At 39.6% G+C, this 26,146-nt stretch overlaps 1 protein-coding gene across 2 annotated transcripts in view; it reads left to right on the forward strand.

Moving 5' to 3' along the window:
- The first annotated feature begins 483 nt into the window (after positions 1-483).
- Positions 484-26,146, forward strand: part of Ep300 (E1A binding protein p300) — a 75,688-nt gene continuing 50,025 nt past the window's right edge. For both annotated transcript variants that reach the window (XM_047548886.1, XM_047548887.1), the window contains exons 1-2: positions 484-1,794; positions 23,194-23,831. In XM_047548886.1, coding sequence (XP_047404842.1) covers positions 1,701-1,794; positions 23,194-23,831 — 732 coding nt within the window. In that variant the 5' untranslated portion in view covers positions 484-1,700. The remainder of the gene's footprint in view (positions 1,795-23,193; positions 23,832-26,146) is intronic.

Below are 26,146 nucleotides of genomic sequence, written 5' to 3' on the forward strand. Positions count from 1 at the left end.
CCCGGGACTCAGGGCAGTCCCCATGAGTGCTCCTATTAGTCCACCTGCGCCGTGACTTTGCGCCTTCCGAGGCGCAGCTCCTGTGCTCCCTCAACCCGGTTCCCACCGGTGCTCCACGAAAAGACCCAGCCCTAGCACCTTCCCCGGTAACTGTCCACCGACGGAAAATAGGTTCCGAGTCCGCCCCTGGCCCCCCCACCCCGCCTAAAGCCCTCCCCTTTAAAGGGAGCCACCGGGTGACGCCAGGGGAGTTTGCGGAAGCGCCCAGCGCGCTGGGGCCTTGGGCGGATCCCGTGATTGGAACCGGCCCCGCCCCCGGCTCCTCTTCCCCCATTGTGTGAGCGGCTCGGGCGAGGCCCCGCCCCCGCCCCCCCTCCGGAGTCCCAGCCCCTCCCCTTTTTTTCACCCCCCCTTGGCTCATTTCCGGCCGCCGCCGCTACCGCTAGCCTGTAAGGAGGGTTCGGCAGAGGGAAGAAACAACAGCCGCCATCTTGTTTGTGTGCTAGGCTGGGGGGGAGAGAGGGCGAGAGGGAGCGGGCGAGAGTGGGCAGGCGGGACGCCGGGCTGAGTGCGAACTGCGGGAGCGAGGGAGTGCGGAGGGGAGCCGGGCCGGAGAGCGGCGGCCGGGGTCGAGACAGTGGCAGGGGGCCCGGGGCGCACGGGCTGAGGCGACCCCCAGCCCCGTCTCGCCCGCACACACCCCCACCGCGGCCCGGGAGCCGGGCCGGCGTCGACGCCTAGGGGGGACCATTACATAACCCCGCGCCCCGCGGCGCCTTCGCCCGCCGCCGAGGGCGGCCCGAGCCGAGCCGGGGGGCGGGCGCTCCCGGCACCTGGCCGCCGGGGGTGGGGGCCATAGCGGCGGCCGTATTTATTTATTTTCCGCGGGAGAGGAGGGCGAAGCCGGAGAGCGCGGCGCGAGGGGAGGCTGCCTGCGCCGCCGCCCGAGCGGGGCCTCCTCGGTGGGCTTGGCGTCGGCGCGGGCGGGCGGGCGGCGCTGCCTGGCCCGGCCCCCTCGGTCCTTTGGGCCGGCGAGCCCCGCGCCCGGCGTCTTCGCCGCGCCTCCGCCGGCCGCCGCGCGATGTGAGGCGGCGGCGCCAGCCTGGCTCTCGGCTCGGGTGAGCTCTCTGCGGCCATTAGGGGCCGGTGCGGCAGCGGCGCGGAGCGCGGCGGCAGGAGGAGGGCTCGGAGGGTGGGGGCGCAGGCCCGGGAGGGGGCACCGGGAGGAGGTGAGTGTCTCTCGTCGCCTCCTCCTCTCCCCCCTTTTCGCCCCCGCCTCCTTGTGGCGATGAGAAGGAGGAGGACAGCGCCGAGGAGGAAGAGGCTGATGGCGGCGGCGGAGCTCCGAGAGACCTCGGCTGGGCAGCGGCCGGCCGTGGCGGGCCGGGGACTGCGCCTCTAGAGCCGCGAGTTCTTGGGAATTCGCCGCAGCGGACGCGCTCGGCGGATTTGTTCCTGTGCCCTCCTCCGGGCCTGGCCGAGGCCCGGCCCCTCGCACTTGCCCCTACCTTTCCTATCGAGTCCGCATCCCTCTCCAGCCACCGCGACCCGGCGAACAGAAAAAGGAACTTCCCCACCCCCCTCGGGTGTCGGCGGAGCCCCCCAGCCCACCCCTGGGAGCGGGGCGGGGACCCCAGGCCGAAGAAGAGATTTCCTGAGGATTCTCGTTTTCTTCTTCTGTATCTCCGAAAGAATTAAAAATGGCCGAGAATGTGGTGGAACCGGGGCCGCCTTCAGCCAAGCGGCCTAAACTCTCTTCTCCGGCCCTCTCGGCGTCGGCCAGCGATGGCACAGGTTAGTATCGGGAGCCCGGGCCTTCCACGTCCCCCTCCGCCTTTTCTGCTCAGTCTACCTTTATTCTTCTGTATTTTTTCTTGCCTTCTCTCCTCCTAGTTTCCTGCCCCGTAATTAATTTTAAATGTGTTTGAATGAGCTGGTCGAAGACGTCCAGTGGCCCGACCATTTTCTCTGCCTGCTGATACATTCGTTGCAACACTATGTCATATCGATGTGTGTTCTGGAATTAGAGCTCATAAGTGAGTGCTGTGTAGAAATGGCCTTTATTGTTGCTCCCATGCAGTTTAATTTGAGAAATGCCAGTGCATTTGTGTGTAAAGATTTTTTTGCGATTTTAGTTTTGATTTTGGTTGTCGGTAATTGAGGAATTTTGAATCCTTTCTCCTTCGTTACACTTATTCTGTTTCCTCTACTTTCCCACTTTTCCTTTTCAAGATTTTCGCTCCTTTCACAAGATTTTCTGTAGAGAAATAGGATGTAAAAAAAAATCTTTTTTATTTGTGTGTAAGATACTAGATTTCAAGTTTGATGTAAAGTTTTAACAATTATTTGCTCTTACCTATCATTTTTAGTTTTTTTTCCTTATTTGCTCTAAGAATCAATATGGAGCGCAGTTCATTTTACATCTCCCAGTTCATTTTCTCTGAGACCAAAATGTCTGAAACTTGTGTTTCAAGTTAGGAAAGCACAGGTATTTTCTTAGCAGTTTGTCACTTACTTTCTTATGGGGGTGGGAAGGGGGGACAAAAGATTTTCTGGAATTATGTATTTCAAGATTCAAAACTGAAAACGTCCCAGTCATGAACTTCAAACATGAATTGATTGTACAAAAGTTTAAAATGTGCATTAGGTTTTGGGTTTGTGTGTTTTTGTCCTTTAACTCTTCCAGTATATTTGGAGGTCGAGGTTTCAGTTTAAAAGCTCTGTGATTCTTTTCTTCCCTCAGTTGTAGACAGCCCTTTGTTAGGGGAAATTCAGGGAAATCCCTTCCATCATCCTCTTCTTTTCTTACTTACTGTTTAATGGTGTTATCCTGATGGCCAGCGACCTTCTTTTTTGCTGTTGTAGTTGTTTGAGATGCCAGGATAATGAAGAGAAAGAATGGCTGGCCATCTGACAGTCCCCAAGATGTTCCCCCTTACTATGAGCATCTCTTTAACTCCCTGAGAACAGGGGCAACGTCATCCCTCCATCTGCCAGTGAGAGTGCATAATGGAGTTAAATGTACCCTTTAAGTTTGTAGAAAACTTTGAGCATGTTTCTAAGTAGTGTTCATTTCAAAGAATGAAAGCAGGAGGATATAGCAAATGCTTTGAATTTTTTGCTTTTATAGGGTAGGTGTATCATGAGTCACAAGTTTAAGTTAACCTGCAAAAATTAGAAGTAGGAGTCTTAACAGTGTTGTTCTACCTAAAGAGCCAACATTGGACATGTGTGAACTTTGATCTGTGCCTTGAAGTTTCTGTAGTTTTAAGGGATTTTCTTTTTTTTAGCTATGTTTCTCTTCAAAATTCATACATGTTGTGTACGTGTTGTGTTTCTTTGCACTTATTACTCTGTCATTTAAATTTTAAAATCACCTTAAGACGGGAGTTCTGTAGATTTTTGTGTTATTTCTTTAGTTTTTGTATAAGACAGTACAGTTTTTGCTCTTGTTTTTGTGTAAGACGGTAATGGGTTTTACATTTGCATTAGCTAGTAACTTGTAGGGAAAACTTTATGTGCCTTTTTTCTTTTTTCTTTTTTCTTTTCTTTTTTTTTTTTGTGTGTGTGGTGCTGGGGATTGAACTTAGGGCCTTGTGCATGCAAGGCAAGCACTCTACCAACTAAGCTATGTCCCCAGCCGTATACGCTTTATTTTGGTGAGCCTTAATTTGAGCAGTTTAAACTTGGAAACTCTGTTCACTTGTCTGTTCGGGTATTCTCCATATCTGTGTACTTGACTAACTTGTATCAACTTTGGCTAACTTATTTTGGTAATGTCATACCTGATTATTAAGCAAAAACTTTTGCTTTTTGAAATATCTTTGAATGAGTCCTAAATGTAAAAACAAACAAACAACCTTAAATATTGGGTTTAGTTAATTCACTCTTAGTACCAAGAGTTTAATCTTTTCTAGAATTTGTAGTGAGGGTTAATTTTTTCCCCTCTTATCAATTCTCTACTCCTGGAATTCTTTGGTGTACAATTTAAATTTTAACCAGTCTGGATTTTGGTGTGTTGAGGGGGAGAATTAAAAAAAAACAAAAAAAAAAACAAAACTTTCTCTCTGAACTTCACTTCATGCTGGGCACCATTACATTTTGATATTTTTTTCTGTAATGTAAGTTTGCAGGCAGTTTTTAATGGAGGCACTTCACTTTTAAAACTTATTTCAGATTTACAACTTACATTTTGACTTGTTACATTACTGTTTTATAAATGTAAAAGGAAGTAGTTCTTTGATATTTGATTATGATTAGAACAGATCAAAATGAGCCAGGAATTCTAGATCTAGAAATTTTTTTTTTTTTTTTTTTTTTTTTTTTGCTACTGGGGATTGAATCCAAGGGTGCTTAACCACTGAGCAACATCCCCAGCCCTTATTAAATATTTTATTAGAGACAGGGCCTTGCTGAGTTGCTGAGACTAGCTTTGAACTCGCTGTTCTCCTGCCTCAGCCTCCTGAGCTGCAACTGGGATTACAGGCCTGTGCCACCGTGCCCAGCTAGATCCCAGAAACTTTAAAAAAAAAGTGATTTAGGTTCGCAGATTTTGTAGTGTTAAGTACATACCTACTAAGGATGTTTGAGTCTGTTACCCTTACAGGAACGAAAACTGGAATTCAATGGGTTGACATGCTGAAGTATTACAAAACAAATTAATGTTTAAATCCCAACTTCTGGACTTCTAAGGTTAGATTCTGATGTAGAATGAAAATGACTTATTTAATGCTCAGATATAGTGGAAATTTTCCAGGTTGATTCAAGTTTTAAGTTTTCTATGTCAGAATAGGGGAGGAAAAGAAACTTTAAAAAAAAAATCTTTGTACCTTTATGATTGTTTTAATATTTGCATTTTATTCATGGAAAATTCTTTTTAGTTTGGGTTGGGCATAGTGGCTTTGGAAGGCTAAAGCAGGGGGATCACAAGTTTGAGGCCAGCCTAAGCAATTTACTGAGATTCTGTTTCAAAATAAAAAGGACTGGGGGGTGTAGCTCAGTGGTAAAGCCTTTCTGAGTTAAATTCCCAGTACCAAGAAAAAGGAAAATTTAGCTTAGTTTGGTACAGTTAGGGCAAAATCAATCATTTTAATAATATAATGCCTTTTTGTCCTACCCCTTTTCTCCAGAAAAGACCATACAAACTATTTGTAAAAATATTTTGGTACATTTGATTAGAAAAGTTAGTGACTGGTAAGTTCTAGAAAAATTTCTTGAACCTATTTTTGATTATCTGAATGATGGAAATAATGAGGATGACCTGTTGCCCTCATTGCTCAGTGAACATGTTATGTCCTTGCTTTGTAAGCATTTAACTGCTGTATACACTAAAAACAGACTCTGGGAAGATGGGTGGACCCTACTGTATGTGTCAAGATTGGCTTAGGTTTATGCCTTCCCCACCTCCCCATTTCAAAGGCATAGGGCTGTGTATAAAATATACCAGCATTTCAATCACTAGATTAATGTATACATTAAAGAGGTGGTAAGGATTTTTGAAGTGTCAGTTTTACTTTCTCAAAATAACATTATGCAATGGTGGCTTACCATCCTTAGCAGAACATATAGATGGAGGCCGTTCTTTTCTCAGCTCTTAGACCTGTGGTATTATAATTTTATTTTTTAGGCATGAATGTTTAGAGTTCTGCTTCTGGTGTCTTTCAGATAAAATTTTTTGGTCTAGTGAGGTATTATTGACTGATACAGTTTAGCAGAACATTTTACCAACTGCCTTAAGTTTCTTTGGCGTGGTAAGATTTATTCGTCTCAATGCCTAATAAGTTCATTGATAGGACTTGAAGAAGATTGTGTGTGGTCAATAGTGAGATAAAGTGACTGTTAAAGTGTAAGCCTTAGTGTGTTACAGTATGGGCACCCTTTTCCAGCAGGAGTTTTATGTTCTGTTGCATGGATGGGAAGTATATTGGCATGTTCAGTAAATAGATGAAAGGGAGGCTTTGAGGAAAAGCTTTCTGCCTTGGTTATCTTTTGGCATTATTTTGTAACGTTGATTTTCTAGCTTCTCTAATCTAGTCCATAAAAAGGAAAAATAGAAACAGTTGAATATTAGAGCATGGTGGTGTTTGTAGGAACATTAAGTGGTTAAATAGGAAAGAGGAAAAGAGTAGGAAGAATGTTGCACATACAAGTGGGAGTGTAAAGTCTTCCTGGTGTATTTACAAAAACAGTTCAGGAGTTATTCTGCCAATTCATACAACCAAAGATTGATGAAAAAATAAGACATGCTTCTTTTGTTAGTTCTAGATTTTTAGTTTTCTCTTTTCTGAACCGGAATTTTTTTATTTTTTTTATTTTTTTTTATTTTTCGGAAGTACCAGAGATTGAACCTAGGGCCTCTGCCTCTTGTATGCTGGGCAAGCACTCTGCACTGAGCTACACACTCAGGTTTTTGTTGTTTTTGCAACATGGTATTGTAATGTTACCAGGCTGGCCTTGCCCCCCATCCCCCCACCCCATACTGAGGATTGAACCCAGGGGTGCTTAACCACTGAGCAGCATCCCAGTCCATTTTATATTTAACTTAAATATTTGTATTTTATTTAGAGATGGGGTCTCGCTAAGTGCCTCTCTAAGTTGCTGAGACTGACTTTGAACTCTCCATCCTCCTGTCTCAGCCTCCTGAGGTGCTAGGATTACAGGTGTGCACCACTGTATCCAGCTGATCTCAAACTTAGCATCCTCCTTCCTCATTCTCCTAAGTATCTGGGATTATAGGTTATATGCCACTTGCCTCCACCTGAAGTTGAATTTTTTGAGTGTAGCAAACAGTGAAATTAATGGCCAAGTGAAAACACTATTGAATTTTTCAGTTTTTTTTTTTTTCCCCACATGATAGATGGTAGTTTCCTAATGAAATTTTATTGGGAAATTCTTTATTATTTCTTAGGTCTCAAAAAGGAGTTAAGAAAATAAATATTAATTGAGGTATTAAGCCTCTTTTGAGCAATTTGAATATAATTTATTTTTAGATGTAGATTCTTTTTATAAATGCCCAAAAGGGCAGTTAGGAGTAATTTTGTAAAATGAGAGAGATAGTAAAATTAAAACTACTGGGGGAAAAAAATACGAGTGGTTAAGAGAATGGGATTTGGAGTCAAGACTACTCTGATCCCATACCTGCATTTACTGACTGTGGACCTTGGGCCAATTACCTAATCTGTGTCTCAGCTTCCTTACCTAAAGTACCCACCTTATACTGTACGGTTGTGGTCAGGAGTGAAAGAGAATGTCCCCTTCCGCCCCAGTACTGGGGATTGAACCCCCCACGGGTGTCTACCACTGACTTGCTGAGGCTGGCTTTGTATTTGGGATCCTCCTGCCTCAGACTTCTGAGCTGCTGGGATTAGAGGTGTGTGCCACCACTCCTGATTCCTTTTTATCTTGAGACATCAGTAAGTTGCTGAAGTTGACCTTGAATTTGTGAGCCTCCCAGGTAGTTGAGATTATAGGCGTGCACACCAATATGCTGGCTTGAGATTTCTTTTTATAAAGTGCTTAAAACAGTTTGTTGCTACATAAAATGTGCTCACTAACTTTTAACTGCTTTTAACTTCATTGCTAAATATATCACGAGAAAAGTAGTGATATATTTGTTTTTTAAATGGTTGTATATTGAGAATGGATAAAGGGAGGGCAAGTACATGAAGTTTGGATAGTAGTGTTAGTGTGATTTGTGGTGCAGGTTTACATCATTCACCCAAAGATTGTGTTTTAGGAGTTTAAGGATATGGAACAAAGAATAAACCAGGACTAAAAGTACTATGTATGACATTGCATAGAATGTTTTGTATATATAAGTAATTGAAGATGAATAGATATTTAAAGCATAACAAGAAACTGGAAAGCAATTTATTCTCACTGGCATTGCTGAAGATAATTTTTTTTTTCTAAAAAATTGTGATTGAATACTATTTTTTCTTTCATTTGCTTGTCTGGGTGTTAAGAGTTTCTTATGGGGGCTGGGGAGATAGCTCACTCGGTAGAGTGCTTGCCTTGCAAGCACAAGGCCCTGGGTTCGATCCCTAGCACCCAAAAAAAAAAAAAAAAAAAAAAAAAAGTTTCTTATGGAAGAAGAAAAGTAGGAACACTCAGTGCTTTTCAAAAGTTTGACCACACCCCATTAGAACTACATTTTATATGTAGAACCAGAGACACTGTCTCAACAAGGGAACAAACAATAATTTTTACTACTTGTACTCTGATATTTTCTATTGCATTTTTTAAAGCACTGATTTGCAAGCTAGTAGGTTGGTTTCTTGACCCACTATTGGTGTATGAACCACAGTTTGAAGAATATTTGTTTAGAAGAGTTGACAAGATGGCAGTTGTCATGTTTGGGGCAGCATTTTCTATATGGTAGGTCCTTATCCTCAGTATAGGGAACACTGATAGCTAGACAAGCATAGTCCCTTCTTTTCCTTCCTGAAGTTTATAGATAAGGGGAGAAGATTGGGGGAGGTGTAGAGGGACCCTTAACCCAGTAGTTACAAGCTCTGGGGTCTGTCTTTGAGGAATTGGTGTCAGATCTTGGAATTTCATGGATAGAGATAGGGTTAATAAGAGTGAACCCAGGCTGGAACAGGAGACTATATGAAGCCAGAGCGTATGGCCTGCTCAGGGGACCTGACTGAATGAATAGCAAGAAATACACCCTAGAGTGAGCAAGAGACTCACTTCATATAGGACTGATGATGTAGATAGGAGTTTAGACTTTGTTTTTTAGCTGTTTTAAATTGATGGAACAGAATTGTACCTTAGAGTGTTAACTTAAGTGAGAAGTTGTTTGGAAAGAAGTAGGGAAAAATAGGATGAGCAGTGAAAGAAGTGTTTTAGTGTTGGTAAGGATGGGCCTATTGCAGAAAGTGTACAAAGGTGGAAAGATTTGAGGGAAGATGGGTGGTCATACAGACTGATTTGATGTTAGGTAGCTGATGGAAGAGTCAGAGATAATTCACAAGTTTCAAGTTGGGGTAGCTGGATAGGTGATGATTTACTATGTTAGAGAACATAGGAAGAGATTGTTTGGTGTGTGGGTTATGTATATGGCAGGGAGGCTAGTGATGGGTTCAGTTTTGGATATTTTAAAGTAGTGTGGTTCTCCTGAATTGAGTAAGTCAGTTTTCATTTGCTCTGGCTATATCTCCTTTCAGCCAACAGAACATTGAATACCTACCACGTTTAGGCATTTGAGATGTAAAGAATGGTGCTTTCTGCTCTCAAAGCTTTAGGGATCTGGGTGGTATACATCTACATAGTTTTCTCCCAAGTTCTCCTTTGGTAAGTTTCAAAGGCAGATGATAGGGATCATTTCTGACAGGGTGGGTTTTGGGTGTGGTTGGAATATCACAGAGAAAAAGGTGGTTTTGCTGGAACTAAGGATAACTTTACGTTTTCTTAGAAATAGGAAAGTTGGAAGGGTATTTCAAGTGGAACAAATAAAAATGATTCTGATGTGACTGTAATATAGGCTGTGTGGTTGGGATGTTTTCACACCAGACAGGTGGAAGAGAATGTTGGGGGTTCTATTGTGGAACGATAAAGTATGATAAGAAATGGGCCATTTATCGTACCATCAGGTTTAAAATTGGAGCAGAAGAGTGGAATAGTTGGTGAAAACGGATTCTGGTGATACTGTGTAGAATCAATAGCAGGGAGAGAACCTAATTGCAAGAAAATTAGGAGTGTGTTTTTTACCTCTTGAAATGAGCTTATCATTTGCTTATGGTAAATTATAATTACCAAAGTGAATTTTTTTTTTGTTTTTTCCGTGCTGGAGATCGAACCCAGGGCCTTGTGCATGCAAGGCAAGCACTCTATCGACTGAGCTATCTCCCCAGCCCGTGAATTGTTTAAGATTCATATTTTTTAACCAGTTACCCTAAATGTAGAAAATACAGCAGATAACCAACTTAGAAACCATCCTGTTTTTCTTTACAGATGTGCAATTTTAGAAGTTTTTATTTTAAAGTGATGGTATGAGACCTCCATCTAGGAGCCCTATGGGCATTTGCTTGGAGCAAACCCCATGGTGTACTCAAAATCAAGAAATGTTCAGTGATAGTTTGTACACAGTTTTTTTTTTTTTAAGTTGTAGAAGGACACAATTACTTATTTATTTTTATGTGGTGCTGAGGATCGAACCCAGTGCATCACATGTGCCAGGCAAGTGCTCTAACAATGAGCCCTAATTTGTTTTTTATTGTTGTGTTAGTTATACATAAGTGGACACAGTGTAGATTAAATGTAAACATATCATGAGTTGTTCTTAAGGTGGATTTTAATAAATAGTAGTATTCTGTTGTGGTTATTTCCACACCGCTGTATTAGTAAATTGATAAAGAACAAGGCAGATAGTCAATGTAGAGCTTCTAAAAGTGGGCCCTGGTCATATTCCTGATCAGTTACAGCACTCTTAACTCTTGTCTAAATTTTGATGCTTAAGTGCTAATGTTTAAGAATGAACTTTAGGTTGATCTCTTCCCAAAGTATAGCATCTCTTCTCCCAGCCTCCTACTGGGGATTGAACCCAGGGGTGCTTTACAACTGAGCTATATCCTCAGCCGCCCACCCCTTTCAATATTTGTAGTTGTAGATGGGTACAATACCTTTGTTTTATTTATTTTTTATGTGGTGCTAAGGGTTGAACCCAGTGCCTTACAGGTGCCAGGCAAGCACTCTACCACTGAACTACAACCCCAGCCCTTAATTTTATTTTTTGAAACAGGGCCTCGCTAAGTTGCTGAGGCTAACTTTGAACTTTTGATCCTTCTGCCTCAGTCTACCAAGTGGCTGGAATTATAAACTTGTGGCACTGTACATACAGATAATTGTTTAATGTCGTGATGGAGGAACAAGGTTTTGAGCAGTGTGTAGTGGTGGTTACCTTTTAGTCGTAGGTATTGGGGAGGCTGAGGCAGGAAAGTCAAGGCAGGATGACTGCTTAGGGCTAGCATAGGCAGCATAGCAAGACCCTTGTCTCCAGAAAAATGTGTATTTTGAAATTTGTTTGTGATTTTCCTCTTGGATTTCAAAAGTAAGCAGTTGCCAGAATGAAGAGCTATGTGATCCTCTATAATGGATTATCATCTTCAGTATAAATGTAGATAGATTTTTCAATTGTTTTGGAAGTATTAGAAGTTTTTATCTGTCTTCCAGTGTGGATATTTCATTTTAATTAGTGTTCCTTCAAATTTTGTGGTTTGAAGTATTTGTGCATCTTTTCTTCTTTGAGTATGGTTTTTTTGGTTATGCTGGGGATTGAACCAGTCTCTCTCACTGAGCTACATCCCCAGTACTTTTTTATTTTGAGGACTTGCTAAATGGCTCAAGCTGACCTTGAACCTTGGGTTCCTTTGGCTTCAACCTTCCAAAGAGCTGGGTTACAGGCATATAATCACCTGACTTGTTTTTTTTTTCTTCTTTTTCATCTATAGGGTATTAAAATACTACTTTTTAAATAAAGTGCAAAGTAAAGGAAAAGTTGTTTCAGCCTCATACATTCATGAAGATTGAATTGCCTCATATTAAAGGCTACAGTCTGTGACATATACCTTTACTCCCAGCTGCTTGGGAGACTGAGGCAGGAGGATGATGAGATCAAGCCGAGCTTGGGTAACAACTAGATTCCATCCCTTTGTGCTTCCTCAAAAGTCTAGTACTTAAAAAGTTCCCTGCTTTTAATGTATACAGTGTAAGAGTACCCCAAACCAGTCAGAACAAGGAATCTTTGTGACTAGTACTATATTTCACCACATAATTGCCACAGATTTTTTGCCAATTTTTTTTTTTTTTTTTTTTGGTAAAAGAGTGGGATGCGACCATTATGTGAAACTTAAGAAAAATGCCAGTATTACTTAAAAATGATTTATTACTAAGATGTCTTTGGCGCAAGGGTAGGATGTGTGGAGTACTCTTGAATGTGTTAATACAGTGGTAACAATTATGCTGTGAAATAGGGTACTTTTAGCGTTTAGTCAAACCATTATCAGAATGATGTTAGGTAGATTTGACTGTTCTTTGTTTTTTCATATGCGAATTCCAAATCCCTCCATGGATTGGAGACTGTTTTGATCTCTGCCCTCCTCTACACTTTGCCCTTGCTTTCCTTTGCTGAAATGGATGAGTCTCCCCTCCCCTCCCTCCTTTAGGTTGTTCTCTTTGTCTACTCTTCATTTATCTAGCTCCTGCTTATCTCTGACCTCACCATCAGGGTAGATGAAGGAAGTAAAGGTTTCCAGATCTGGAATGTCCTGTTTTTTTATTTTTTATTTTTTAATTTTTTTTTTTTTTTTTTTTTTTTTTTTTTTTTTTTTGTAGTTGTAGATGGACAGAATGCCTTTATTTTGTTTATTTTTATGTGGTGCTAAGGATTGAACCCAGTGTCTCACACATGCTAGGCAAGTGTTTTACTACTGAGCTACATCTCTAGCACTCTTTCTTTTATTGTGAAGAAAGGAGAAGCAGTGAATGGATTCTGTTCTTTAAGTGGGTACTTTAGAATTTATTAGTTTGGAGATTATTAGTAAGAATTTTTGCTTAATAAATACAGCTTAAGAACAAAACTGAATTGATTTGACTTTAGGTTGCATAAATCACAAAAATAAACCTGTTTGTTCAACAAATAAATTGTGACCCTCTAATTGAGAAAAAGTATAACTGGAAGAGGTACTACTAATATGATAGAATTAGATTTTGAGCCCCCGCCCCCCTTGGTGCTGGGATTTGAATCCAGGGCCTTGTGAGGTACACACTCTACCAACTGAACTATATCCCCAGCCCAAAGAATTCTTTTTAAGTTTTGTTAAGATTTTCTTACTGATTATGCTTATAGAACAGTGTAGTGTTTGGGATTCTGTTGTTAATTGTGCTAATTTTAAAGGTTATGCTTCTTGTATATATTTCATGGTGGATGACATTTAAGTTTCTCCTATATCATGAAATTGTCTTGATCTTTTGATTTTTGGAAGGACAAAATGAGTTGAATTTATTTTACAAGGAATTATGTGGTTAAATCTGCTGTGAAGACTACAAGCAATATAGAAGGCACCAGGGGTGATATATAGAATCAGTATGTAATAATGAAAGGATGATTTGACTCAGTACTAGTTTTCCACATATTTAATCCAAACTAATTTTTGTTTAAATTATCTCCCCCCACCTCTCTTGGAACTGGAGATTGAATCCAGGACCATTCTATGTTTTCAACACCTTTTATTTTATTTATTTTTTTAGATAAAAGGTTACTAAGTTGCTTAATCTGACCTTGAATTTGTGATTCTCCTGCCTCAGACTCCTTAGTTGCTGGGATTATAGGCCTGTGCCAGGCAGATCATCACATTTCTTAACACATGGTCCATTGGATAAACCATGTGTTATGATAAATTTCAAAAATCTGTCCTTTTGGTCATACTTTACTATCTGTGGACTGAACATACACTTCGATGACAAAATCATTTTGTATTTGCACGTCATTAAAGGGTTTTTTGTTTATTTTTGGTGGTATGGGGGATTGAACCCAAGGCTTGGCACATGCTAAACCAAGTGCTGTACCATTGAGCTACATCCCTGGCTAAGCATCATTAAAGGTTTAAGGGTACTTGTCAGCAAACCATTTCGTAGAAGTACCTGCTGATTATGTTGATTGGTTGACAACTGTAGCAAGCAGGAAACGTCTTAATGAAGATGGTGGAGGTAATTCATTCATTCTTATAATACTTTATAGTATTTTTCTATAGGTTGTCCAAAGGTGATGGAATAAATTTATGAATTTCTAATCAAATAAAAAAGGGACAAAAGTAAATTATTATTTAGAAGAAATATTTTCTTTATTACTTTCTTGCTTCCTACTTCTCAATCCTCTATAGTCTGGGTTTTGCTCTCATAACTCCACCAAAACTTTTCTTACCTAGATAACTGATTATCTCCTATGATCTATAGTTTTTGGAGCATGGGATGCCAGTTACTACAATTTTCTTCTTGGAACCTAATATTCCTGGTAGAATGGACTTGAAAATGTTTGATTTTAGTATCTTTTGTTGATTAACATCTTCATAGGTCATTGACATTTCTTCTGATGGCCCCTTGGTTGGCCTTTTCTATTAATTAGCTGCCTAGTGGTTAGTTCTATGTAAGCTTTCCAATAGTGACATAAACTTCACATTTCTGTACATCATTTTGGCGTGTGTGTATTTTCTGGTGGTTTTTGTTTTGTTTTGTTTTGTTTTGTGCCGGGGATTGAATTTAGAGCCCTGTACATACTAGACTTGAGCTTTACCCCTGACCTATGTGCCTGGCCCACACCCTGTGTTCTTCTGATTACTTGTCTGTATAATTCTACCAGTATACTTTTCCCCTTGTCCCTTCCAGAAATTTTAGGGGTCACCTTTATCTTTTTTTTTTTTTTTTTTTTTTTTTTTTTTTGTGGTGCCGGGGATTTGAACCCAGGGCCTGTGCTTGCAAGGCAAGCACTCTACCAACTGAGCTATATCCCCAGCCCTGTCTTTCTTTTTTTATTTTTTTGGTAACCCCTTAAGTACAGTTTTTGATAACTCTCTCTTTAGTATTTGTGCTTCAGGTAAAATGCTGACTTTCATCATTTCTCCAAGAGCAGCTTCCTGACCATTCTTCCTGACACTAGACTTCTCTGTCCATTTCATTCTTTATCCTGTTCCCTTGAATTATCTCTAATAAATGGAAATTTTTTCATATAATTCTGCTTAAAATTCTTCAGTGAATGAATTTTTTCCCTCTGGAACAAAAATCTCAAACTGTAAGTTGTAGGGCCCTCTGGGTTGCTGCTCCTGCTTATTGTTATTATTTATGTGGTGCTTGGATTGAACCTAGGACCTTGTGCATATTAGACAAGCTACATCCTCAGCCTAGACTGGGTCTCACTGGTGGCCAGGCTTGCCTCAGACTAAACTCATGGGCTCAAGTGATCTTCCTACCTCAGCATCCCAAGTAGCTGATACTGTTTGCACTTACCACCACGCCCAGCTGTGTTGCTTCTAATGTATTGAACATAATATTTCATTCAGCTAATCCGAACTATTCCCCATGCAGTGCAAGTTGAAGTGGGGACCCGAGAAGATTATTTGGACCTTTATTTTTTTCTCTTTACTTGAAGGAAAAGGAAGAACCTGAGGTTAGAGGTGTAATATTGAGGCTGGTCAGTACTGAAACCCACAGGATTTCATTTACTATTTATGACTAATTTTGGTTTAAAGTCATAATCTCATTTTGGTGTCCTTTGTACACTCTGTTGCTCAATTCACTGCTCATGAGCTTTCTACTAGGTTTTATTCTGGGAAGCCCTTGAAGATAGATCTAATGGGGAAAGATTTGAATTTGGTAGCAAAAATAAAATCCATATAATAGCAGTTTTTTGTGGTTGGTGTTTTGTTTTTGGATGGTGGTGGGCATTGAAGGCAGGTCCTTATTGCTTGGTTGACAAGTACACTGTTGCTTAGCCACACCTCCAGCCCTTTTATGTATGCATGTATGTATATGTTGGTACCAGGTATTGAACCCAAGGGTGCTTAACCACTGAGCGACATCCCCAGCCCTTTTTATTTTTGTTTTTTATTTTGAGACAGGGTCTCACTAGGTTGTTTGCAGCCTCTCAAACTTGCTGAGGCTGGCTTTAAACCTGTGATGTCCTGCCTTAGCCTCCTAAGCTCCTGGAATTACAGGCATGCACCACCATGCTCAGCCCTTTTTATTTTTTGAGACAGGATCTTGCTGAGTTATACAGGCTGGCCTTGAATTTATGATCCTCCTGCCTCAGCCTCCAAAATAGCTGAGATTATAGGTGTGTGCCACTGCTCCCAGCCGTTTTTTTTTTTTTTTTTTTTTTTGTACTGAGGATTGAACCTAGGGGGCAGTAAGCCACTGAAATACATCTGCAGCCAGACCTTTTTATTTTTTGAAACAGTGTTTGGCTAAATTGTTGAAACTGACTGAACTTGTGATCCTTCTACCTCAGCCTCCCCAGCTGCTGGGATTATAGGCTTGTGCCACCGTGCCCAGCGTCCTAACATATTTTTAAGCTTTAGTACTCTTAACTTTGCCAACCTCTTAATCACTGATTAGTGCCTGGTTAATTTTTTTAATCTGAAAATACTTAAATTTTGCGAAATTGTTTTCTCAGTTTAAAATTTTTCAGAAAAGTTGTAGATTCTCATGATCAGTGATTTAAAAAAAACTAAAAATGAAGTCTGTTTTCATGCATAGGAAGAACATCAGATTGAGATGCAAGGAATTTGAACATGTTCTGCACTCACAACAAATTAGGAGTCTCTTAGGGGGAGCCAGAGTTAGCATCAGTAAAATTGAAACAATGTCCTCCCAAGGAGGAATAGGGTTGTAAGAGTCTTGAAGAGAACGGATCCTCATTCTCCCAATTCCTCTTCAGTCACAACTGTACTGCTTTATATTTTAAGTAAACATGGAAAAAAACTGTATTAAATGATCTTAAGACTTCTTTGTTCTGCCCCAGGTGCACCTTAGTACCAGCACTCTAGAGGCTGAGGCAGGAGGATCCCTTGAGCCCAGAACTTGGACAACAAACTGGGCACAAACAAAAGATTAATAATTTAGGACATCTATGTAGTACTTGAGATCATCTTTTAAGCATCACATTCTTAGAACAACTCAATGAAGGAAGTAAAACGAGATTTATTACCCTGAGAGCTAACTCTTCACAATTGGAAATTAACATTTACAGTTAGGTCAAAGTGGCTTGTAGTAGTAGGTTTACATTCAGATACTTTATGCATATATGACTGATGGTGGTGGCTGATGGTTTTTGGGGATCATAAATGCCAGAACTTTGAGGTTCTCAAAATAGTAATTATTAAAGTAGGACTTTTTTTTTTTTTTTTTTTTTTTTTTTTAAAGGGGAGGGTACCAGAGATTGAACTCAGGGGCACTGAGCCACGTCCCCAGCCCTATTTTGTATTTTATTTAGAGCCAGGGTCTCACCAAATTGCTTTGCACCTTGCCGTTTCTGATCCCAGGTTGCTGGGATTGCAGTCATATTACCCTGCCTCGCTAAAGTAGGCTCTTTTTTTTTTTTGGGTGGTGGTGCTAGGGATTGAACCCATGTCCTTGTACATGCATGACAAGCACTCTACCAACTGAGCTGTATCTCCAACCCCTAAAGCAGGGCTTTTTACAGTCAATAATAGCATTTGTTCCCAACACTGGAAAAAAGTGTCTGTTTGATTAGGGGTCAAGGTATATATTATTTTTTGGGGGTGGGGGATATTGGGGACAACCCAGGGTCGTTTAATCATTGAGCCACACCTTTTTTAAATTTTAAGACAGGGTCTCACTAAGTTCCTTAGGGCTTTGCTGAACAGCTGAGGCTGGCTTTGAACTTGTGTTCCTCTTGCCTCAGCCTCCCAAGCTGCTGGGAGTCATAGGCTTGCACCATGACTCCAGGCATGTATTATTTTTTCACATAGTTTTCCAAACATAATCTATATGACTGCAAATAAAAGGTTTTTAAATACAAGTAAGATAACTTTTATTTACTTTTATAATGTTAAAAACCCAATTAGGTATATCATATGCAATTATAGAATATGTGGAAACACTTCACATTTATTATTAAATATTAGATATTCTTACCTCGTCTGTCTGAGCATGTGCAATGCATATGGGAATCATATGTATTTATTAAATAAAGCCAGGCCCATTGGCACATGCCTGTAATCCTAGCTACTAAGGAAGCTGAGGAAGGAGAATCAAGTCAAGGCCAGCCTGAGCTAGCAAGTCCCTGTCTCAAAGTAAAGTTTAAGGCGGGGGTTGCTAGGTGGACTGTTTGCCTAGCATGCAGGAGGTCTTAGGCTCAATTCCTAGTGCAAAAAATGGTACCTGTTAAATGATACCTTTTATCCATTGTGTGCTTTCAATTTAGTAAAGAAAGATGCCCATAAATGGTTTATAACAAAAGATAGGAGATGGGCTGCATTTGTGGCTCAGTGGTAGAGTGCTTGCCCTGGGTTTAATACTCAACACCACATAAATAAAATTAAAGATCCATTGACAACTTAAAAAAAAAAAAAAGTTTAGAAAAAAACATATGGGAGATAAGACATGCATAGTTGAGGTTTTAATAAAGTGAACCATTTTGGAAAACAGGAGTATTAGGATCCATCTTTGAGTTAAAACCAGAGTATAGAACTTTCAGTAGTAACTACAGTTAGAACTACTGAAATTAAGTTCAAGATTACCAGTTAAAAAAAAAAAGATCAACCCTCAAACCTCCATTTTCAGTGTCTGCTACTGTAGTAAACTCTCCTCTTTGCTTCACAGGAGAGCCTAATTTGTGATGTTAAATATTTGCATTAACATGAGACAGCAACCAAGCAAGCTCAGTAGATTTAGGTGTAGTGCAGATCAAATCCTCACTCTAGTGCCTGTACTAATACTTTCTTATTACTGACACCTGTCACTCCCCAGTGAGCTCTGAACATGTGGTTATTATTTACTCCTGAGATTGTTGAGAAGATTATGAGAACCATATGTGAGGTGCCAAGTGCAGTGCCGGACATATTGAACTCGCCTGATAAATGCTTGTTCTCATTAGAAGCCAGCCTGTCTCCTCATAGAGTAATTGGTTCATTGAATAATAACAGGTAACATTTATAGTGTGAAATATGTGCCAAGCACTATTCTATAAGCACTTTATGTATTAACTCAATCCTTATAAATAACATACTTTCCTATTATACAGAAGTGGAAACTAGGTTGGTTATACTGCATATACTTTAGAATTATCTTGTCTGATTTCCCTGAAAAAATTAGGGTCTTCTAGTTGGTAATAATATCTATGGAGTACAAAGTAAGGTTTTGATATATTTACTTTGGATTTCCTATGTCAATAGTTCTATCATCTGCAGATAAGTTTTGTTTCTTTCAAACTTGTGATATTTTCTTATTGCTCTGCCTTAATACTCTAGTATAATGTTGAATAGAAATGGTTGTCTTTGTCTTGTTCTGATATTAAAGAAGCTATTTTAATGTTGGTATATTATGTATATTTGCTACCAATTTTTAGATTTTACAAACAGTTCTTTTAGTATAAATAAATTCCCTTCAGCTTCCAGAGTGCTATAGTGTTTTGTTTTTATACTGTGGCTGGACATTAAATTTTATCCAGTTCTTTTCTTGCAGTCATTGAGATGAATCTTTTGTTTTTTTTAATTCTACATTATTATGGTAAGTGACATATGCTGGTATATGCTTACCATTATTCTAATGTTCTCTGGATTTCTGGCATTATTCTAGCTTGATAATTTTAAAGACATTCATGAATTTGGTTTGCTCTTTAAAGTGTTCTTGCTTCTGTTTATGAAGATTTTTTTTTAAATTGTACTAGCCATGTGTAGTGTTTAGAATATTTTTATATTAATTAATTAATTGGTACTGAGAATTGAACTCTGGAGCGCTTTACTACTGAGCTACATTCCCAGCCCCCCCCCCCTTTTTTTTTTAGACAGGGCCTTGCTAAATTGCTACGGTAGACCTCAAACTTGGGATCCTACTGCCTTAGCCTCCAGGGTCCCTGATATTACAGGTGTGCATGGTGTTTGGGCATAAGGTTGAATTGTCTTTTCCTTGAAAATTTGATGTTAGGACATACCTGTAAAACAATTTAAATATGTTGCTTTTTCCCCCCATTAATATGGTGCTTTCTTTATGGAAAGATTAGCCACGGATTCATTTTTCTCTAAATAGTAATAGAATTATTCAGAACTCCCATGTGCCCATTAATGAGCTTCAAGTATTTTCACACACACACACACACACACACACACACACCCCTTTCACTGGAGTATCTTAGTTTGTGTGTGTGTGTTATTGAGACAGGATCTCAGTTTGTTGTCCAGGCTGGCCTCAAACTTATGATCCTCCTGTCTTAGTCTCCAGAGTAGGTAGGATAACAGGTGCAAGCCATCATGTCCAACTTTTACTGATTTTTAAGTCAAATCCCAGTCAGAGCCGTTTGACAGAAACTTCAGTGTGTCTCAGTAAAAAGGATTTAACATTGTTGCTATGTCATTATCATACTCAGTGATTAATAATTTCCTTATATTACGTACTACTCAGTGTGTAGTTTATTGATTGTGATTTCAGAAGGTGTTTTTACAGTCGATTTGTTCACATCAGAATCCAAATAGCTCTTATGGTATATCCAGTGTCGAATCTCTCTTTTATTCTTGTAGTTCTGGGGATTATTCCCAGAAGACTCTAAAACAAAAAAGGGCAAAACCCCCCCCCCCCCCAAGCTATATCCCTAGCCCTGATCTTTTTTTTTTTTTTTTTGGGTGCTGGGGATCGAACCCAGGGCCTTGTGCTTACAAGGCAAGTACTCTACCTACTGAGCTATCTCCCCAGCCCCCCTTATCATTTTTTGAGGTAGGATCTCACCAGGTTGCTAGACTGTCCTCAAACTTGGAATCCTTATGTCTCTGCCTCCCCAAGTCTCAGAGGATGACAGGTGTCTGTCACTTTTTGTAGTAAGTCGTCTTTTTCCTTTTTCACCCTTTTATGGAATAATTTGTCATAGAAATTGAGACATATAATTTCTTCTTGACTATGCTTGCAGTATTTTATTGGGTATTTATCCATTTTTGTCTTTTTTTCACATTTTACCTAAAATTTGCATTGCTTTTTTTTGTTTTCATTAACCTTTCCAGAGTTTTTTTATTACTTGCTTGAAAGAACAATTTTTTTGTTTATACCCTATCATTTGTATGTTTTATGTTCTCTTTCATTTTTAACTGTTTCTATTTTTGATCATTTTTTCTGTTCTTTTTCTAATAACTTGGATGCTTAAATTTTTTATCCTTATTTTCTAGCAGAAGTTTTGAAATGTAGTGGGTGGAGATTAATTTTTTCCCTTCTGTGTTCAGTATGTTGATGATAACATATTTCCTTGGGTAATCCAGGGGAAATGTAAATATTCTGCTTAAAATATCTCGATTTTGTAAATTATATAATCAGGAAAAACGAAGGATATACAGCAGTTTATTAAGCAGTTTTTTTTGTTTGTTTGTGGGTTTTTTGTTTTTGTTTTTTTTTTTTTTTTTGAGGGGGGCGTTTCCTGAAATTGAACCAAGGCTTTGAGCTTTCTAAGAAAGTGCTTTAACACTCTACTACACCCCCAGCCTGTAGTTGTCTTTGAATAAGGCTTTAGGTGAGCTTTATTTAAACTTTGTTTTCAAACTTCCATGGTTTTTTATATGTTTGTTTGCTTGCTTGTTTGTTTTGGTGCTTGGGATTGAACCCAGGGGCACTTAACCACTGAGCCACATCCCCAGCCCTTTTTTTGTATATTTGAGACAGGATCTTGCTGCGTTGCTGAAGCTAGGCTCTCTTTGAACTTCCAATCCTCTCGCCTCGGCCTCCAGAGCTGCTGGGATTCCAGGTGTGCTCCACTGTGCCTAACCTGTTTTGTTTTTATAAAGGAGGGGCCCAGAGGATTTTTCAAACAGAAAGAAAAATCCTTAAAAGTTTGGGCTCTAAATCATGTCCTGAGATCCTAGGGTATAAATCAGTTCAGTTCCTTTATGACCAGATGCATTCTGTGATGGTTACTAGGCAAGGAGTTGGTGTATAATGGGTAGGACTTGTGCTTGCAAAGATCTGCTATCTGGGTGCATGGGTGAGGTGAGGGGTGGTAAGGTGGCAGGGGAAGGGGAGAAAAACAGACATAATCATAAGTTCATTGACAGGATAGAATGCTCCAAGAACATGAAGGGTACACAGAAGAGTCTTACTTAGAAACCAAGACTAATTGGATCAAGTGGATCATTAAAGCAGTAGTTTGTCTTTAAAGGATAGACTAATTTTTTTACAATATTTTTTAGTTGTAGGTGGACACCTTTATTTTTATTTATTTTTATGTGGTGCTGAGTACTGAACCTAGCCCCTCACACATGTGAGGTGAGTGCTCTGCCTCTGAACCATAACCCCAGCTCCCATAAACACTTAATGCTTCTTTTCATGTGAACTCTATTTGGAGAATTAAAAGGAAAGAAAACTCAGTGCCTCAAATGATATACTGTCTGCATTCTTGCCCCACCAGGGTATATGTGGCGATGTCTGTAAATGTTTTTGTCACAATTGGGGTACAGGTGCTACTGGCATCAAGTGGCAAGACCAAGGATCTACTTATTATGCTTTGTGTGTGTGTGTGTGTGTGTATACACTGTGTACCCAGGGTTGCTCTATTCTATACTCAGCTATATCTCTAGCCTCCTGTCTGTCTGTCTTTTTTTTGGTGGGGGGGAGACAATGTCTCACTGGCCTTGAATTTGCAATCCTTCTGTCTCAGCCTCCAGCCTCCAGAGTAACTATGGCTATAAGTGTCTGCCACCACACCTAGGTATTCTGCCGAGGATTCTATAATGATGAGACAATCTCCTATACCCATAACGAAGAATTAACTAGCCTAAAATGTTAAAAGTGTCAATGTCGAGGAGTTCTGTGTCAGTCTATAATTTTTATCACCTTGGGTGATGATGGCAATAAGGGACTGAAGGCTTTGTTGTGTATTGTTCTGACTAGATTTTGATTAAGGAAATTCTGTAGGCTATAGGTCATGTAAATGTAAGTTTACTCAGCTAGTTAAGGCCCTACTTTGTATTAGGCTCTGTGGTAGGAGGTTGGTAAAATATAGTGGGCAACTCTTGTCTTCTTCAGCTCTACACTGAATTTATAGATTTCATTTTATAAATTTTTAGTGTGTGTGTTGGTTGTGTTCATATATTATCATATTTAAGTTTTCTTTTTTTAGTTCGTTTTAACTTCGAAGGAAGGGACTAATAATTGCATGTCTTTTTTCATGATTACCAATATAAACTTTTACATGTTGGGTATTATAACAACATTCAATCCTTTTTCCCCTTGGTCTTATTTTAGGCACAGTTCTTAGGTATTTAAACCTGTTTGTATAAACAAAAATTCTCCTAATTTTTTAATATATTACAAAAATTTTTAATACATATATAACATGGAAAACTGTAATATAAATTATAGGTGATAATCCATGGAGTGAGGTTTGAAAATGATATTTAATGCTTCCCAAGAACCAAAATACAGAGCAGTTTAATGATTTTGGTTATGTGGACTTTAATCTTCATCTTTCTTCTTTGTTTCTAGATTTTGGATCTTTGTTTGACCTGGAGCACGACTTACCAGATGAATTAATCAACTCTACAGAATTGGGATTAACCAATGGTGGTGATATTAGTCAGATTCAGACAAGTCTTGGCATAGTACAAGATGCAGCCTCTAAACATAAACAGTTGTCAGAATTGCTACGGTCTGGTAGTTCCCCTAACCTCAACATGGGAGTTGGTGGCCCAGGCCAAGTCATGGCCAGCCAGGCCCAACAGAACAGTCCTGGATTAGGTTTGATAAATAGCATGGTCAAAAGCCCAATGGCACAGGCAGGCTTGACTTCTCCCAACATGGGGATGGGCACTAGTGGACCAAATCAGGGTCCCACACAGTCCACAACAGGTATGATGAACAGTCCAGTAAATCCGCCTGCCATGGGAATGAACACAGGGATGAATGCTGGCATGAATCCTGGAATGTTGGCTGCAGGCAATGGACAGGGGATAATGCCCAATCAAGTCATGAACGGTTCAATTGGAGCAGGCCGGGGACGACCGAATATGCAGTACCCAAATCCGGGCATGGGAAATGCTGGCAACTTACTGACTGAGCCACTGCAGCAGGGCACTCCCCAGATGGGAGGACAAACAGGATTGAGAGGCCCCCAACCTCTTAAGGTAAGTTTCCTTTTTGTGAACACAATCCATCCTTGTTGGAGTATTCCAGTTACTGGTTTATTCTTTACTGCTCATATTCAGTCTTAACTTTGTATAGCATTTCCCGCATATTATATGACAGTGATCTACTGTGGTGTCACAAGTTTTAAAGGAGCTCTTGTATTAAATTTAAGTGAAAACATATATTTTACAACTGATTGGTGATAGTTGGCATTACAAATCTTTAAGAAGAAACTTCATTTATTTCCATAACTTGGAGTGGTTCTGGTTTTTTTTTTAGTAATTTATTGGATTTTTTTTTTTTTAAACAATGAAAGCCCACTTAACATTCCACATGTTTCAATTAGCCAGATTCTGGGCATTGTTCGAAAGACTTTTCTAGACAGCCCACCTTCTTACTGAACATGAAGTACATTTTATAGACTTTTACATTTGTGTTCTGTCTACATAATTAAGATTATAAGCATACCATTCCTCCTTTATTTTTCTTACAATATTTTATCCTTTTTTCTTAAAATGGGATCATGATCTTAGTAGCCAGTGCCTGTCATATGGTTGTTGCCTGTTGATGGCTGCACTTGGAAGATATTGAAAATGGTTAAGATTTTCACAGGAGTCAGAGCAAACTTCCTAAGAGGGAAGAGTACTTGGAGCAGCTTTAAGTTTTTTGTTCATGAGCACTTTGTTGGGAAGAGAGAATGAATGCAAGTATAAATTTAAGACAAAGGGGCAAACATGGGCTGGGAAACTGAGGTCACATGTAGGTAGACACACTTCTTTCTTTTCTCTCTCTCTCTTTTTACGTACTATAAAAAAATAACAACTTAGGAAAAGATTCTGGTTATCATACCTGCTCGGTAGATTCTGCTTTTCTGACACTTACTATTGCTGTGTCAGTGTAACTTACTTGGAATATTTGGAGTAAGAGAGAAGCAAGAAGGTAGCCAGGCACAGTGGGACATGCCTGTAATTTTTTTTTTTTTTTTCCCCCACTTTTTTTCTTGCTGTACTAGGGATTGAACCCAGGGACACTCTACCTCTGAGCTATATCCCCAGCTCTGTGTATGTGTATTTTTATTTTAATTTTGAGACAGGATTTCATAAGTTGCCTGGGCTGGCCTCAAACGTTGAATCCTTCTGCCTCAGCCTCCTGAGTAGCTGGAATGACAGGCTACCATGCCAACTCAATGTTTTATTCTTTTGGGGAGAGGAGCTGGATGACAGATAGATATTAAACCTTGACTGATTAATAAAATATTTACTTTGAGTTTTGGCTTTTGTACTGGAGATAGAGCAGTGAATTAACTTAAACTTCATGGAACTTAAAATGTTTAGTATGCCAGGCAAGTGCTATGGGGGTTTGGTGGGAGGCTCACTATGAGACTGAGAATATTTAGATAGGAATGGGTCGTTATTCTTGTTTTCATCTAAATCACAAATTTCTTGCATCAGCATTATTTCAGGACCTGAATTTATGGCAGTGAACAAACACAAATCCCTATCCTTAAGGAGTGTATATTTGATGGAAAGGGACTAAGTTATGGAGGTTTAGGATGAGGTACACATTTAAAAGATACAAGTATTTTTTAAACAACTATTTTTTTCTTTATGGTAGGAAGAAAAGTCTACTAAATTTTCCTGTTAGATTAAAATAAATTCAAGTCAGAGTATTCATATTACTAGCCAGCACTTGCACTTTGACTTTACCAAGTCCTAAAATTATCTTACAGGGGCTATGAACAGCAGTTGGGTGGAAGGTATGATTATGCTGCTAATAAAGACTTCAGTTAGATTAATACTGTATAAATTAATGTAAGGTTTCATCTACTTTGGAACTAAGTTTGAATTTATTCAGAACATTAATATTCTGGATACTTATTTTTTCAGTATCTTTTTTTAAAGAAAATCTGTTCAGTGAGAGCTTATTTTGATCTGGAACATAAAGTTTAAGATAAGTGTTATTAAATAATATCAGACAGGCTGGTTGTGGTGGTACATACCTGTAATGCAGCCTTAGCAACTTAGAAGACTTAAGCAACTTACGAGACCCTATCTCAAAAATTAAAAAGGGTTGGACTGGTGCAGTGGCCAGGCCTATAATCCCATTGACACAGGAGGATACCAAGTTTGAAGCTAGTCTCAGAAACTTGGCAAGACTCTGTCTCTCAGTAAAAATTTAAAAGGTCTGGTGATGTGGCTCAGTGATTAAGCACTCCTGAGTTCACTTCCCAGTACCAAAAATAAAATAAGAAATATATCAGACAATATAAATGTACTTAAATTAGTGTTAGAGTCTTAATAGGTATTTAATGTGT

This window comes from Sciurus carolinensis, chromosome 4 (assembly GCF_902686445.1).
Source record: "Sciurus carolinensis chromosome 4, mSciCar1.2, whole genome shotgun sequence".
NCBI lineage: Eukaryota > Metazoa > Chordata > Mammalia > Rodentia > Sciuridae > Sciurus > Sciurus carolinensis.